Raw genomic sequence first — 17,054 nt, 5'->3', positions numbered from 1 at the left:
ATAGGTATTACACCAAAAATATTAAAATTTTATTCTAATTTTATATTAATACTTTGATAATCAAAATTTATGTTTTCTTGTTTTTTTTTTTTTTTTTTTTTTTTTTTTCTCTCTCTCTAATTTTCTATTAGTTTTCGTGCTTTTAAACTAAACATATGTGAACAAATTTAGTTTGTTTTAATTTATTTTTTAGATTAAGGGAAGATTGAAATGATTTATTTGATTGTATTAAATATTGAGTGAAAGATTTTGTTATTTTTGTATCCATAAAAAAAATAAAATAAAATAAAAAGATTTGTTATTTTGCTTTATATTATTTTTTAAATGTCCAGAATTTTATGAGTTTTATTTGTATTGACATATAATAAGTATTATACAAAAACTTATTGGGTTTAGGGTTACTCTCAGTTTTGCTACCATTCTCAATATATTGTTATAGGGTTTATGGTTACTCTTTCCTTATTTTCTGTTCTAATTTATATATTATTTTTCACTCAAATTTCTTATTATTCTTTTGTAAATTTAATTGACTTTGTTGTTCATTATGTTTTTTTGTGTTCCAATATTCATTCTACGATTTTTTATCTCTTTCTTCGATGAAATAAATAAAACTACTCCTAGGAGAATAAATATTTTAATAAGTTTTATGGGTCTTATGTTTTCTGGTTTTAAATTACACATATGGAAATTTTTTAATATGTTTTAATTTATATGGATTAAAACTAAAATTATATATGGTTCTTTTGATAGTATATTTTTATGCGATTTATATATTCATGCAAACTTATGTGTAATTGTGTTACTATGTTCAACAATATACCGTTGAATAACCTTTAGTATTTTTTTTTTTTTATTGAAATAGGCATGAAAGATTTTTTTTACACAATTTTTTTGACGTATAATAAAAAATACAATATAGATATGTTTTAAGCTTTAAAATTAGATTATATTGAATAATTCCGTACATAGCCCTGGCTCAAAGCTAGTAAAGATAAAGATGGTGAACAGATGTCCCAAAGAAAGAATGCATTGTATAATACGTCATGTTCCATTGGAGGGGTGCCCAGCACATCCATGACTATACGACAAAGAGTACCATGCTCGTCCACTTTTTTCCTGGTAAAAAATACTAATTAAAGCACCAAACATTTACGTAATGAGTTACAACTTAAACTTAATTTTAATCCAACTTTTAAGTTAAATTTCTCTGTCTCTCTAGTTTAAGGCTCTCTCTTCAACATGCAGTTTTTTTTTTTTTTTAAAAAAAAAAACTTAAAAAAAAAGTTAAGCCAAAATTAAGTTTAAATTGTATTTTTATCATTTTTCCTATTTGTTTGAGTAATTTCATTAGAATCCGTATCTTGTATTTTCATTTTTTCTCTTTCCTATCTTAGAGTATCTTGTAATCTCTTTACTTTTATTTTAATAAAATTTTATCTTACCATTAAAAAAAAAAGAAAAGAAAAAGCAAGTCCAACTGCCACAAAGCTAAGCACTAAGTGAGTCAGTGACAGTGTGACACAGGGAGAGAGAGAGTCAGAGAGAAAGAGAGAGAGCCAGAGAGGATGAGTGGAGCAGAGAAGGTGGTCTGCGTGACTGGAGCTTCAGGATTCATAGCTTCATGGGTGGTGAAGATCCTTCTTCAACGTGGGTATACTGTCAAAGCTACAGTTCGTGACCCAAGTCAGTGCTGTCTCTCTCTATTTTGTGTCTCATCGTCTTTTTTTTTTTTTTTTTAATTAAAAAAAAAAAAAACCCTTTTTAATTGTGTCAGGCAATTTTTAGCGTAGTATAAATTCTGGGTTTGACTGTTCTTTGCTATAGATAGACTACTCTGAAATTCCCATATAAATTTTCATGTTTTTTTATTAGCATTAAGGTTCTGTGCTTTTGAGATGAGCTATATATAACATATTGATGTGGTTTCTGATTAATGAACTGTCAATCCTTGGAAAGAATGATAAATATATGAGCTAAAAAAATCCATCAAATAAATTTTCTAGCTTTGACACCAATTTTTGCTATGAGTGTGCAAGGAATCCAACCAAACTGTTAGAGCACTAGTAGGAGATTCCTTGGTTTTTTCTTAAATATAGGGAACCAAACTATAGCTTTCCTTATCCTTTCCCTGTATCATTTAAATATTCTTTAAATTAAATGATAGGGGAAAGAGAAAGAAAAGATAAACTATTTAAATATTTTTTTCAAATAAATGTTAGACGAAAGAGAAATATTTTTTTATTTTAAAATGATGAATAGAGATTTCCAGCAGCCATGAGGCAGCCAAGCATCAGACATTTTACTTTTTTTTTAAAAAAAAAAAAAAATTGAAGAAGAGAGATATTAAAGGGGAATCCAAATTTGAAGTATTAACACCAAATTTGAGGCATTAGGACCAAATTTAGGATGATCGAATCTCTTTTGGGTGATACCATCCCTAAAAGGTTAACCTTCTACCCCTAGGTTTTAGTTTTGAATCCAAAAACAAGTTTTGAGTCATTAGAAACTAAATATTCACCAACAAAAAAAATAACAAATTTTTTTTTATTATTATTTTTTTAATATATGTCCAACAATTTGGCAGCCGCATAGCAGGACTCTAAAATGATATTAAGAGAACCAACTCAAGTAGCACTTTTGCTTCCCTTGCTTTAGGAAACACCAAGGGAGTTTATTTCAGGTGATTGCTTAGTAGTTTTTCCTATATTTAGGGAAGCTGCTGCTAAGCCTCTTATATATACGGCACAAACTAATTATTTTGAAATTTTAGACCAATCGGTTTGGTTCAATCGTATTTTTGAAGAACTTTACCCCCAACATTGACTGGAAAATGGGAAATTGAATAAAGTTTTGGTCCTAGTGTCACCCAAACCCAACCTGACTCAGCTCTATCCATGACATGGGGCTATGCTATGCAACACAATTTAACCAAGCCGAATTGACTTTTAAACTTGTTCAATTTAGTTTGGTTAGGTTTCTTAGACAACAGACTGGGATAGCTTCATTTTGCCTGCATTTGGAACCAAACCTACTCATGAAAACCCTTACATATATGAAAGAAGAGCATGGGAATCATTGGTCATCTATTTGTACATAGTGAAATAGCCAAAGGCTTGTGGGAATCAGTCTTCTGTCTATTCGGGGTTGAGTGGGTCTTGCCCCAACGGGTGATGGAGCTGTTGACCTTGGTGAAGAAGAAAATTTGAAAGACACTGCAGTATAGAATCTTGGAAGATGATTCATTTGTGATGAATGTGGTGTATTTGGAGAGAACACAATGCTAAAAATTTGAAAAATTGTGAGAGGACAGTGACAAAATTAAAAGCCATTATGTTAAAATCTCTTTATGTTTGAATGGTTGCTTACATTTGTTCTCGTTTCTCTAATTTCTTAGAATTTCTTGATATGTGTTCTTTTTTCTTTTTCTTAATCGGGTGTTTTTCTTGTATACTTCCCATGCACTTGAGTTGCACCCCTCTGCACATGTCGTCATTCCCTCAGCCTTTGTTTTCCGTTGAAAACCCATAACTTCCTTATGGGATCAATAGGACATCAACTAAACATGAATGACAGCCTTCTATCACTCTAGCATGGCTAATCTTGTATAGGATGTAATGGTAGATTGACCTGGTTTGTTCACAATAGTATTTCATCTGTAGTGTGTTGTTATTCCTTACTCTTTATTATTATTATTATTATTTTTCTCATGTTTACTTTTCATTCAAAGCTTGGTACTAACAAATTTAGCGTTCAAATTGAAATTTCTGCAAATATATTCCACAGATGATCCAAAGAAAACAGAGTGTTTACTAGCACTTGATGGAGCTAAAGAAAGACTTCAGTTATTCAAAGCAAGTTTACTGGAAGAAGGATGTTTTGATTCTGTAGTTGATGGATGCCAAGGTGTTTTTCATATAGCATCCCCGGTTTTTTTCACGGCCAATGACCCACAGGTTCACCCCATGATATTAGTTTTATTGCCTATGCAATGTGTAAGGGATACAATGTTCTAATTTTTGCTGCAAATATGGTGAATGCTTGTTTGTATTTAGTGATTTAAAACAACTTAAAGGATATCATACCAGCTTGATCCCTTGTCTTAGCAATATGTAATTCTTGCTTGGAGCATGTATCTTGGCAAAAGAAATTCAATCGTAGTACATCCCCCGTCAAATCCATCCCCCCCGGCTTCCCCAAAGAAAAAAAAAAAAAAAAAAAAAAAAAAAAAAAAGAACTTTGCAGAGACGAGTTCTTCCACATTTTTATGATCATAAACAATGGCAATGAACTGCCTCTGTTTTCCAGATGGAATCTCTGCTCCTAGGAAGGATACAAACGTCAAGGCTTTTACAAAATCTGATCAATTTTTCTTTCTCACCGTAGCTTAAAGGAAGAGAATGTTTCATGTTCACAACATTGTCATCTACAATTTCATTTTCTCAACATTGTTGGAACCAGCAATCATTGAATGTAGTACTCCTAGGTTTTAAGTTATGTAAGTTAAGAGAAATGCTAGAAACTACATTTTTTACCCACAACTATCCCACAATGCTAACATGGCAATCCTAACCAACCATTGGATTGTTTTTTTAACAAAGACTGATCTAAGGGTTGGTTGCCATGTTAGCATTGTAGGATAGTTATAGGATCAAAATGTGGTTTCTAGTATTACTCATTAGTCAATGCTAGGTTTATGGAAATCATGCACATAAGACAACGGAGAAGTTCCACCTTGTAATGCATAACGCAATTATTGCATGATTGCTTGATAAAACTATTGAATAGCATGTATTCAATTTTTTCCAATATTATTATGCTTTTGATAGCTTATTTTAATAAATCTATTCTTGTGGGAGCTACTTCCACATTTTGTCTCGTGGTTCAGTCAGAAATAATTGATCCAGCAGTGAAGGGAACTCTTAACGTTCTTAGATCATGTTCAAAAGTTCCTTCTATCAAGAGAGTGATTATAACATCTTCTATGGCTTCAGTTATGTTCAACGGAAAACCTATGACCCCTGATGTAGTTGTGGATGAGACTTGGTTTTCAGATCCAGTTATATGTAAAGAGGAGAAGGTATGTATATGTGCTATTCAATCGCTCTTAATATCGCTTTTTCAAGTTTATCTTTATTTGGACTCTTATATGCTGTTGATATGAAGATACTGGTAATGAAAGAACTAGAGTGTTATTTTAGTGAAGAGGAAATATCAGAGAATAGCAGCACAATGTGAGCCATACTTTTTCTTTTATCCAAATTGTCTTTGTTGTTACCTGGCTTTCTCTGTGAGCATGTACATGTCAGCTTCTAGATTCTTTTGCTTTGGAAAATGCTACATTTACCAAATTTTTGCCCCAAAAATTGGCTCTCAAATGATGTGTCACCATCCCATGAGATCTATTATTTTGCGAAATGTGTCATCATCTCATGGGATGGTGACACATCATTTGGGAACCAATTTTGGGGAGAAAATTTGGTAAGTATAGCATTTCTCTTTTGCTTTTTCTTGTAATCATACTCTGCCAAATATTCAGATGTAATCGTTCTAGCTAGCTTTGATTTTATTTTCAGCTCTGGTATCATCTCTCAAAAACCTTAGCTGAGGAGGCTGCTTGGAAGTTTTCTGAAGAGTGTGGCATTGACTTGGTAGTAATAAACCCAGGCTTTGTTATTGGTCCAATCATACAGCAAACTCCTACTTTTAGCATTGAGGGATTTCTGAAGCTTGTGAATGGTACTCTTTCGTAACTAATGAGCATTATCTGTATTGTGTTTCTTTCTACAAAAATTATTTATATTCAAGTGCATTTATTGTTCATTTTATATGTAGGTTTTATGAGCCTTTTTTTTCATAAGTAATTGAATTTTATGAGACTTAGCAGCAACATATTAGGGCTTCTGCAGTTCCAATTAAAAATTTGGACTTCCATAACTTCCAGATCTTTTAGTATGACCAGGAGTTGCTTTCTTTGGTATTTCCTTGTTCCGTTTTCTTTTCACAAAAGGCTTTACTGAATTCTGGTGCTGATAATATGGAATGTAAAAGTTCCTCTATAACTTATAGTTCACTTGAAGGCGGTTGCAAAGCCTGGCCTTGATCTGCATAGCGCCAACCCCTCTAATTCCACCTAAAACATATTAATGCTATGGCAGTAATTAGCTTCTGCTTAGAACAGGGTGTGCCTGCCATCTAAGGCGAACCATTGCAACAAAGATTTTAACGCATACTCTATTTACAAAATGGTTGGAGTCATCAAAAAGAAAATTGTGTTTAACTGTATTTGCCTCTAGAAATTTACCAACCTTCCAGCCACGTCATTCTGTATGATTCTTGTGATGCCATTGATTAACCTTTTCTCTTTCTTCTTCCTTTTTCTCTTTATTTTATTTTATTTTTTTGTGGCTGCAGGGACTCAAACATTTCCTGATGGAATTTATAGATTTGTTGATGTTAGAGATGTTGCGCATGCACATATTCAGGCATTTGAGACTCCTGCTGCTAGTGGCAAATATTGTTTAGTTGGAAGAGTTGCACACTATTCTGAGGTTTTCAAGATATTGCACAAACTTTACCCAAGTTTGCATCTACCTGAAATGTGAGTTATTTACTTGCAATGTATTGAATGTTCCTTATTGCTTCCATAGTAAGTAGCAACTAAATTCAATGTGCATGTATTGCTGCATTCTGCATATGCGAGGTTAGTTTCCGTGTTATTGCTTCGATTGGTTCATTTCTTTAATGATGGTTATTTTACATCCAACTTTCTTAAACAGTCGAATTCCTCAGGGACATTTTGTTTTGAATATACAGAATAATGTTAAGTCATTACTTTAACCATACTAAGTTGCTAGGCCAAGGGACGGGTAAGCTGGGAACTTGGATATTGGTAGCTGCATGGTCATGTGTAAAAATTGAGAGTTAAACTACTTCGATAGTTTATAGTAAGATAATCATGCAAGGGACTTTGGTTTAGGAGCTAGTGATATTGTTATTTCAGTCATCAAGGCAACGTATAAGCTGCAAAATAGATAATGAGAAGATTTAAAGAGAAGAGCATGAAGTGAACAAATTGCACTAGTTAATACGTCAACACACCTCCACACTTGTGGGCAAGAATGGTGATGAGTTTGATGTGGGCCTTTGTTGGTGGTGCGTATTTGCCCATGGGTTTGGTATGAGTAATTTTAGAAGTCTCTCTTGTGTCATTCTTGAGTCCCTCCAAGAATGATGTAGCTATTAAAAGTCACACAATTCTTGGAGGAACTCAAAAGAGACACAAGAGGAACTTGTAGCATTACTCGGTTTGGTATGATAGGGGTTCATTCACCGGCAGTATTTGTTACAACTTACAAGTGCGAACCAAATAGCTGAAAATGTTTTCATACTAGGGTTTCAGTCGAAAAATGGAAAATTAATAACATTTTCTGATTTTACATGGAAAAATGTTTTACGTTGTTGACGAATAATAATTTTTTTGAAAGTAAAGGGCAAAGCCCTCATACTCGAAAAGTATACAAGAGAGACAATCATCCTATAGGCTTCTACAATCTAAAAAAATTAACTAGATCTACAAGATTTGATGAGGAGAAGAAGGTAATGGAAGGCAACATTGGATGCATTAGTCCCTGGCTCTACATAAATTTGCCATGGATGGTGCTGACTGGCAAAGAATTATTCTTGTAGCTAAGCCAGCCCAAGGATAGGTTGTGTGGCTCCGACTTGATTTTTCAGTTTGGTTATTCATAAAGAAATATTATGCTGATATGATTATTGGAAACTAGGAGAATAGTGTGAGCATATTATTTGCATTTGAAGACTTTCTGTAACTTGGTAAACAATTGTGCATTTTTTAACTAAAGAAAATAAAAAATAATAATAAAATCTCATGATGTGTGAGATAAAGATACCAGTTTGTTAGAATACCAAAAGTATTTCAAAATTCTTAAATTTTCCTTCCACATTTTGGATCCAACTTGGATGCAACTTTGATTTCCTTGCTAAAGCCTGGAAGTTATGTGAATGAGCCATCATAACCTGCCATCCAATAATGAGGTTTTCAAAGAGAAACTTTCAGGGAAAAAGAAACTTTGGTTTTCCTTGTTTTATCTGGTGATATAATCCATCAATATTTTCATCAATAGGCTCATCTAAATTTTCGGTAAGCTTTTTATTGTGTATTGCCTGAAAGACATGCATTAGCCTAGCAGCAAAAAGTGAAAAAAGAGGAATAAAATCCAACTAGACTCGTTATGCCTGCTTTTTTGACTTCATTATCAAGCTTCTTTTAATTAAATGTTCTAACTTCTACTATAAAATGCTATGTGGTGATGCTGATGAGAGAGAGAGAGAAAGAGAGGCGGGCGGGCGACAGGCGGGGAGGAGAGAGGGACGGGTGTTGAAAGATGGACGTAGTTTATCATAGAATTGACAGGGTGCTATCAACTTTTGGCATATGCACTTACATGCAAGTAGAGTACATTGTTGTGGAGTTTTTGATCAGTTTAGTCAAGAATTTGCATTTATCAACCAAAGTCATTGTTTACATTCATTAAAAATATCGAAAAATAGTCACATGTGTTTATCATTTTTGGCAGATTTGAAGATGACAAGCCTTTGCTGCCGCTCTACAAGGTTTCCCATGAGAAAGCCAAAAGTTTGGGTATTAGCTTCACTCCTTTGGAAGTGACTCTTGGGGACACTATTGAAAGCATGAAGGAAAAAGGCTTCCTCACTGTCTGAATGTTATTAAAAGGGAACCCACGCAAATTGTTATCAACCTGTTCAGTTTGGCAAGAATAAAATATTTGGTATCTTTCCTTCCAAATAATGTAATCTCGAGTGAAACATTTGGGAGTATCTTTTCTTTCAAATAATGTAATCTCTTAGGAGAAAACTAGGGGTATTTTTCCTAATTACTTTTACCAATTGTTTGTGGTGTTTGGTTTGGGGAATCTTGAACAAAAGGTAATTACTTTTACCAGTTGTATGTGGTGTTTGGTTTGGAGAATCTTGAACAAAAGGTAATTACTTTTACCAGTTGTATGTGGTGTTTGGTTTGGAGAATCTTGAACAAAAGGTAATTACTTTTACCAGTTGTACGTAGTGTTTAGTTCGGGGAATCTTGAACAAAAGGTATTGTACAATTTTTTTCAAGATATTTGATCTTAGTATGAAATTTTGGAGGTTTAGGCTCCCTCTAGCTCAAAGTAACCAATCTATTTTCTATTTGATTTTCTCATCACCATAGGTCCTAAACCTTCTAATACCATTAGGCCCATTACACAAAGAAACATTGTATTCACTATATGTTTTTCATCATTCTGAGCTTCATTTTGGGTAGGGTTTGCTAGTCCTGAGGTGTTTTGAGTAATGAAATCTGTCAATCCAACTTGTGATTCTCAAATTGCTCACCTCCCTTATGGCATATGGTAAGATTCTGACTTCAAAAAGAAAAAGAAAAAAATCATATGATCATATAAGGGAATTTCTTTGTAAAAGTGCACATATTCTAAAATGCATTAAATGCATGTGAAAATAACATGCATTTTTGACACGTTATTTTAGAAATTATTTTTTACTTTTCTATTCAAACACACTTCACGATATCTTTTTGATCATTTTTTTTTTACAAAATGCAAATTTCCTACCTACTTACCATCGGTTAACACTATAGTCTACTCAATATTTATGGAAGGATTAGGGTATTTGATGCATATAACTTTTTGGAAATTTTTTCTAGGGGAAATTATCCTTTCCCCCATTAACTATACCTCGCGATGACAATTTCCTCCCATCAACTACCAACTTTACATTACGATCTTATCAAACTACCATTTTATTAACAAAACCCCCATTCCATCAGGCAAGGTTGTTAAGTCAGACGGTCAACCCTGTGAACAGTGTCGTGAACAGTATTTACGCTGTGAACAATGTCATGAACAGTGTCGTGAATAGTACGGTTGACCGTTCGACTTAACGGCCTTGATGACGGAATGGGAGTTTTGATAGCAAAATGATAGTTTGATGGGATCGTAATGTAAAGTTGGTAGTTGATGGGGGAAATGGTCATCACGTAGTAGTTCATAGGGGGGAATGATAATTTCCCATTTTTTCTATATTTAAAAAGAGATGTGGAGTCGTTGATAGGGAGCTTTCAAATTGATGTTTCATGGGAAGGGTGGCTACATATTTAGCTCAAAGGACATCAATTATTTATGTCACCACAACAGAAAGAGGACAATGCATATCTACTTTTTTTTTTGTTTTTGTTTTTTTCTCGTTAAAAAATATTAATTTTTGGGTCAGGCCAATTTTGTATGTGTCCATTTTTTTAATGTGTTGAATAGTGTACTTTTACTATAAAATTATTTACAAACGAAGCTAAGCAGAGACTCGGAGAGGATGAGTGGAGCAGAGAAGGTGGTGTGCGTGACTGGAGCTTCAGGATTCATAGCTTCATGGGTGGTGAAGATCCTTCTTCAACGTGGGTATACTGTCAAAGCTACACTTCGTGACCCAAGTCAGTGCTAGCTGTCCTGTCTCTCTCTATTTTGTGTCTACTATGAAATTCTCACATAAATTTATTGTGATTTTTATTAGCATTAAGGTTCTTTGCTTTTGAGATGAACTATATATAATCTATTGACGTAGTTTTGATTAGCAAACTGAATACACTCCGATGCTTAAATTAATATATTTTATTAAGAATGATTGGTGTCAATATTTTGTATATATTTCTCTCATATTCTCTTACAAATTTAATAGATCAACCATTAGATTTGTGGGGTCCATCATTGACTTATGTGGAGTCCACGTAAGTCCAAGTTTATTTGTGAGATGAGTAAGTAGAGTAAAAATAAAGCAATGAGTTAGGATTTTTTGGAGACTAGTCCCCTTTAACTGATGCCTTGAGTTTCATTTATAGGGTTTTTTATAGTATCTCATGCTGATACCAGTTCCATAAATCTTGGGATTTGTATTCCTCATGGGATTTTGATAGATATAGTTGTTACACTTTAGCAGCTTATTTGAATGATATTGCTTGAGTGGGACCATGATGGGTTTTATCCCCCAACAAACTAAATTTGCTAGCTTTGACACCAATTTTTGCTAGGAGTGTGCAAGGAATCCAACCAAACTGTTATAAATACTGCACAAACTGGTTATTTTGAAGTTTTAGACCGATCGGTTTGGTTCAGTCATATTTTAGAAGAAGGTTACCCTAAAACGTTGAATGAGGTTTCTTAGAATGGAAAAGGAGAATCACTATACTCTAAATTGTTGACAGCTTTCCTTCAAAATTTCACCAGCTAAGTCTATTAATCTGACATCTGTTCTTAGAGCATGTGTATCTTGTTCTAAGGATAAATGTCGCTTTAATAAACTAGTCGTGAAACTAGTGGTTTGGATTCCAATTCGTAACCTAAAAGTGGAAACCAAGTGTTAAACCAACCTATGTTTGTACCAAAAGTACACACGTATCATTTTTAATCTTATTTTTGTTTTTTGTTTTTTATGTAAATCTTAGAAGGTGAGGGTGGGAGGATCCGGCATAAAAGCAAACTCGTAAGTGCACCTCAAAAAGACTACTCTGATCTAGGGATAGTTTTAAGTGTTTTATGATTATTTAGTATATCAATAAATGACTAGCTAGGTGTCTCGTGTTGTATACCTTCTGCATACTTGGGATGCCCTATGCTTATACTTTCTGCGTTCTTGGGTGCCCTATGCTTTTTTCTTTTATTTTTTATTTTTTATTTTTGAAAAAAAACCATTATGTTCAAATCTCTTTTACATTTGGATGGCTGCTTACAACTATTGTTGTTTCTCCAATTTCTTATAATTTCTTTGTATGTGTTATTTTTTTTTTCTTAATTGGGTGTTTTTCTTGTATACTTCTCGTGTACTTGAGTTTCACCCCTCTAGGCTTCTTAATGGGATTGGCTTACTTTATTCTAAAAAACATTGTGGTAAGCACACACAGTAGGTGGGACATCAACTGGATGAACAAGAATGACAGCCTTCTGTCACTCTATGGCTAATCTTGTATAGGATGTAACATTAGATTTACCTGCTTTGTTCACAATAGTGTTTCATCTGTAGTGTGTTGTTATTCCTTGCCCTTTATTTTCTTTTTTCTCTCATGTTTATTTATCATTCAATGCTTGATACTAATAAATTTAGCATTCCAATTGAAATTTCAGCAAATATATTCCACAGATGATGTAAAGAAAACAGAGTGTTTACTCGCACTTGATGGAGCTAAAGAAAGACTTAAGTTATTCAAAGCAAATTTACTGGAAGAAGGATGTTTTGATTCTGTAGTTGATGGATGCCAAGGCGTTTTTCATCTAGCATCCCCGGTTTTTGTCATGGCAAATGACCCACAGGTTCACCTCATGATATTATTTTTATTGCCTATGCAATGTGTAAGCGATACAATGTTCTAATTTTTGCTGCAAATATGTTCAATGCTCGTTTGTATTTAATGATTTAAAACAAATTAAAGGATTTCTCATGCCATCTGCCTTGTTTTAGCAACATGTAATTATTGCTTTGATCATGTGTCATGACAGAAATTTTAGGACCCTGAAAAGACGATATAAGATATATTATCTTTTATTCTTTTAAACTTTATATCCGTAGACAGCTGCTTATGTATCTCCTTTCTCAATTAGTTATAGCGTTTTTCTTGCTCTTTTGCTTCTTCTAGTTCGGTGTTTCCTTTTATAGACTTTCAGTATACTTAGAAACACTTTACGCTTTTAATGATACTTATCGATTACTTGCCATTTTTTTTTTTCTCGCTGTAGCTTAAAGGAAGAGAATATTTCGTGTTTTCTCAACATTGCTACAACCACCAATCCTTGAATGTAGTACTCCTAGGTCTTAAGTTATGTAAGTTAATGCAAGATTGTTTATAGAAATCGTGCACATAAGACATCAGAAAAGTAATGCATAAAACAATTACTGCTTGATAAAACTGTTGAATAGCATGTATTGAATTTGTCAAAAAATTTGATAGCTTAGTTTTAAAAAAATCTACTCTTATGTGAGCTACTTCCTCATTTGGTCTCATGGTTCAGTCAGAAATAATTGATCCAGCAGTGAAGGGAACTCTTAACGTTCTTAGATCATGTGCAAAAGTTCCTTCTATCAAGAGAGTGATTATAACATCTTCTATGGCTTCAAGTTCCTTCTATCAAGAGAGTGATTATAACATCTTCTATGGCTTCAGTTTCGTTCAACAGAAAACCTCTGACCCCAGATGTCGTTATGGATGAGACTTGGTTTCAGATCCAGTTATGTGTAAAGAGGAAAAGGTATGTATATGTGCTATTCATTAGTTCTTAGTATTGCTTTTTCAAGTTTACCTTGCTTTCTCTGTGAGCATTTGGCTTCTAGGTTCTTTTTACTTTTTCTTGTAATCACACTCTGCCAAATATTTTCAGATGTAATTGTTGTAGCTAGCTATGAATTTTATTTTTGGCGCTGGTATCATCTCTCAAAAACCTTAGCTGAGGAGGCTGCTTGGAAGTTTGCTGTAGAGTGTGGCATTGACTTGGTAGTAATAAACCCAGGCTTCGTTATTGGTCCAGTCATACAGCCAACTCCTACTTATAGTATTGACGAATTTCTGAAGCTTATGAATGGTACTCTTTTGTAACTAATGAGCATTATCTGTATTCTGTCTTCCATCTTTTAGTATGACCAGGAGTTGCCTGTAGAAATTTGTGTTTAAGTGTATTTGCCTGTAGAAATTTACCGACCTTCCAGCCACATCATTCCTTATGATTCTTGTGATATACTATTAGTTAACCTTTTCTCTTTCTTCTTCTTTTTTTTTTCTCTTTTTTCCTGGCACCAGGAACTCCAACATTTCCTGGTGGAATTTATAGATATGTTGATGTTAGAGACGTTGCACATGCACATGTTCAGGCATTTGAGACTCCTGCTGCTAGTGGCAGATATTGTTTGGTTGAAAGAATTGCACACCATTCTGAGTTTTTCAAGATATTACACAAACTTTACCCAAGTTTGCATCTACCTGAAAAGTGAGTTATTTACTTGCAATATACTGAATGTTCCTGATTGGTTCCATAGTAAGTAGCAACTGAATTCAATTTGCATGTATTGCTGCATATGCAAGGCTAGTTTTCGTGTAATTGCTTCGATTGGTTCATTTCTTTAATGATGGTTATTTTACATCCAACTTTCTTAGACGGTCAAATTCCTCTGGCAACATTTTCTTTTAAAGATACAGTAATAATGCTAAGTCATGACTATAACCATACTAATTTGCTAGCTAGGCCAAGGGACAGGTAAGCTGGAAACTTGGATCTTGGTATCATATAGAAAAACTGCTAACTCACCGGTAGTATCGGTTTACAAGTGTGAACCAAATAGCTGAAAATGTTTTCATACTAGGGTTTCAGTCAAAAAATGGAAAAGTAATAACATTTTCCGATTTTACATGGAAAAATGTTATATGTTGAAACAAATTTGTTGATGAATAATAATTTTTTTGATAGAAAAGGGCAAACCCCTCGTGTACGAAAAGTATACAAGAGAGACAATCATCCTATAGGCTTCTACAATCTGAAAAGGTAACCAGATCTACAAGATTCATTGAGGTGAAGAAGGTAATGGAAGGCAAATTGGATGCATTAGTCCCTGGCTCATCATGAATTTGCCATGGATGGTGCTGACTGGCAAAGAAGTATTCTTGTAGCTAAGTCAGCCCAAGGATAGGTTGTGAGGCTCCGACTTGATTTTTCAGTATGGTTATTCATAAAGAAATACTATGCTGATATGATTATTGGAAACTAGGAGAACAGTGTGAGCATATTATTTGCATTTCAAGACTTTGTATCAATATTTTCATCAATAGACTTATCTAAATTTTAGGTAAGCTTTTCATTGTGTATTGCCTGAAAGACATGCATTAGCCTAGCAGCAAAAAGTGAAAAAGAGAGGAATAAAATCCAACTAGATTCGTTATCCCTGCTCTTTTGACTTCATTATCAAGCTTCTTTTAATTAAATGTTCTATCTTCTACTAGAAATTGATATGTGGTCATGTTGATGAGAGAGAGAGAGAGGCGGGCGGGCGGCCAGCGGGGGTGGGGGGCCGAGAGAGGGACAGGTGTTGAAAGATGGACGCAGTTTATCATAGAATTGACAGTGTGCTATCAACTTTTGGCATATGCACCTACATGCAAGTAGAGTACATTGTTGTGGAGTATTTGATCAATTTAGTCAAGAATTTGCATTTATCAACCAAAGTCACTGTTTACATTCATTAAAAATATCGAAAAAGAGTCGCATGTGTTTATCATTTTTGGCAGATTTGAAGATGACAAGCCTTTGCTGCCGCTCTACAAGGTTTCCCAAGACAAAGCCAAAAGTTTGGGTATTAGCTTCATTCCTTTGGAAGTGACTCTTGGGGACACTATTGAAAGCTTGAAGGAAAAGGGCTTCCTCACTGTCTGAATAATGTTGTTAAAAGGGAACCCACGCAAATTGTTATCAACCTGTTCAATTCAGTTTGGCAAGAATAAAATACTTGATATCTTTCCTTTCAAATGATGTAATCTCTTGAGAGATACATTTGGGAGTATCTCTCTCAAATAATGTAATCTCTTAGGAGGAAACTAGGAATATTTTTCCTAAACACTTTTACAAGTATTTTGTGGTGTTTGGTTCGGGGAATCTTGAACAAAAGGTAATTACTTTTAGAGTTAAATACTAAATTAGTTTTTGGGGTTTCATTACTTTATTTTTTTTTCCCCCTTAAGATTTCATTTTTATCACAGGAGGTCCTTGTGGTTTTGATAATAGACTAAGTTAATCCTCCGTCAATTGACCTTTAGTTGACTTAACGGAATTCCACGTGAACCAATCAAATGTTGACACGTGGCACCTACTTAATTTTTAAATTTTTTTTTAAAATGTATTTTTGAAAAAAATAAAAAATAAAAAATAAAAAAATAAAAAAAAATTGGGGGTGGCTTCCTTGGCCATTTGGGGGTGGCTCATCCGGCCAGATGGGGGCGGCCGAAACCACTCCCAATGGGTACTGGGGGAGGTGTCATCGGAAGGTAACGACGATTGGGGGCATTAGAGAGGAGTGGAAGTGAGGGGTTAGAGGACTGAGATGGCATGGATGAGGTAATAGGGTGGCTGGTCGTTGGAGTGGGTAAGGACTGCCTCCGGAGACTGCTTCGAACAAAGCTGCCTATGGCTGACTTGGACTCTTACGTGTATGTGAACCAGCTTTTGAAATTGGAGGCCGTCTAGAATTCTGACTATCCTTGTGTATTTTTTATTTCCTCTTTCTTTCTTTTATTATTATTTTTTTCTTTCTAAATCAACGTTTCTCAATTCTATAAAATAATAAGGAATATTGAACAAAAGAAATCTCAATTATTTGACCTGAAAATAATATTTAATATCTATTTTAAAAATATTTTTATAAAATATCCTATCATAACTAAGGCGTATGAAAGCTTCTCCAATAGCCTTTGATTTGGACAAGCCGGAAGACCGAATTTGGCGTATATACTAAACTAAATATTTCACTAACCGAATTTGGTCAATGTTATGCAATCAATCAAATCAAAAATAAATAAATAAATAAATCGAAAAGGAAAATAAAATACACTTAAATTCATTGTTTTCAAATTTAGTTAATTATCTTCTTTATATTATTACTCTCAATGGGCTCACTATTCTAGTCTCCTCCCCTGTTGTTGTTGTTTTTCCTTTTTAACAAGCCATAATACCTGCTGCCCACGCTGGTCACCACCCCTGTGGTTGCCAGTGTGAATTCAATCTACCTACTACGAATTAATTTAGAAAGTATGCCGTGCATGATATGGAGTCGTTGATAGGGAGCTTTCAAATTGATGTGCCGACGTACTTCGCTTAAAGGATAGCAATTATTTATGTCACCACAGCGAAAAGAGGACGATGCATTATGCATATGCCATATCTACTCTTTTTTTTTTTTTTTTCCTCGTAAAAAAATATTAATTTTGCTGTCAGCCCAAT

The 17,054-nt window shown here is 34.0% G+C and overlaps 2 protein-coding genes across 4 annotated transcripts; both read left to right on the top strand.

Moving 5' to 3' along the window:
- The first annotated feature begins 1,513 nt into the window (after positions 1-1,513).
- Positions 1,514-9,170, top strand: LOC132168207 (phenylacetaldehyde reductase). Its single transcript, XM_059579331.2, has 6 exons — positions 1,514-1,683; positions 3,784-3,953; positions 4,886-5,077; positions 5,574-5,736; positions 6,412-6,598; positions 8,598-9,170. Exons 1-6 carry the CDS (start codon positions 1,566-1,568, stop codon positions 8,740-8,742), a joined length of 975 nt encoding a protein of 324 aa, XP_059435314.2. The 5' UTR covers positions 1,514-1,565; the 3' UTR covers positions 8,743-9,170.
- A 1,234-nt stretch (positions 9,171-10,404) lies between these two features.
- Positions 10,405-15,513, top strand: LOC132180381 (phenylacetaldehyde reductase-like). 3 transcript variants are annotated; one of them, XM_088513150.1, is made up of 7 exons: positions 10,405-10,522; positions 12,223-12,392; positions 13,089-13,194; positions 13,241-13,309; positions 13,470-13,655; positions 13,871-14,057; positions 15,350-15,513. In XM_088513150.1, exons 1-7 carry the CDS (start codon positions 10,405-10,407, stop codon positions 15,492-15,494), a joined length of 981 nt encoding a protein of 326 aa, XP_088369276.1. In that variant the 3' UTR covers positions 15,495-15,513. The 3 variants fall into 3 exon arrangements, with proteins under 3 accessions (XP_088369276.1, XP_088369275.1, XP_088369274.1); XM_088513149.1 differs by having other exon boundaries at positions 13,241-13,325; positions 13,474-13,655; XM_088513148.1 differs by having other exon boundaries at positions 13,241-13,325; positions 13,474-13,658; positions 13,850-14,057.
- The last annotated feature ends 1,541 nt before the right edge of the window (positions 15,514-17,054 follow it).

Source organism: Corylus avellana, chromosome 2 (genome assembly GCF_965113065.1).
Source record: "Corylus avellana chromosome 2, dhCorAvel1.hap1.2, whole genome shotgun sequence".
NCBI classification, from domain to species: Eukaryota; Viridiplantae; Streptophyta; class Magnoliopsida; order Fagales; family Betulaceae; genus Corylus; species Corylus avellana.
Note: the sequence above shows the minus strand (reverse complement) of the source record. Positions and strands in the feature narration are given on the sequence as shown.

What these genes read in the sequence shown, in the direction of transcription:
- LOC132168207 (XM_059579331.2), top strand. Translation starts at nt 1,566, where the DNA reads ATGAGTGGAGCAGAGAAGGTGGTCTGCGTGACTGGAGCTTCAGGATTC. An exon ending in TCACGGCCAATGACCCACAG is followed by an intron (nt 3,954 to 4,885) that starts GTTCACCCCATG and finishes CTCGTGGTTCAG; the next exon opens with TCAGAAATAATTGATCCAGC. An exon ending in AGTTTGCATCTACCTGAAAT is followed by an intron (nt 6,599 to 8,597) that starts GTGAGTTATTTA and finishes CATTTTTGGCAG; the next exon opens with ATTTGAAGATGACAAGCCTT.
- LOC132180381 (XM_088513148.1), top strand. Translation starts at nt 10,405, where the DNA reads ATGAGTGGAGCAGAGAAGGTGGTGTGCGTGACTGGAGCTTCAGGATTC. An exon ending in AGCTACACTTCGTGACCCAA is followed by an intron (nt 10,523 to 12,222) that starts GTCAGTGCTAGC and finishes TATATTCCACAG; the next exon opens with ATGATGTAAAGAAAACAGAG. An exon ending in AACATCTTCTATGGCTTCAA is followed by an intron (nt 13,195 to 13,240) that starts GTTCCTTCTATC and finishes CTATGGCTTCAG; the next exon opens with TTTCGTTCAACAGAAAACCT.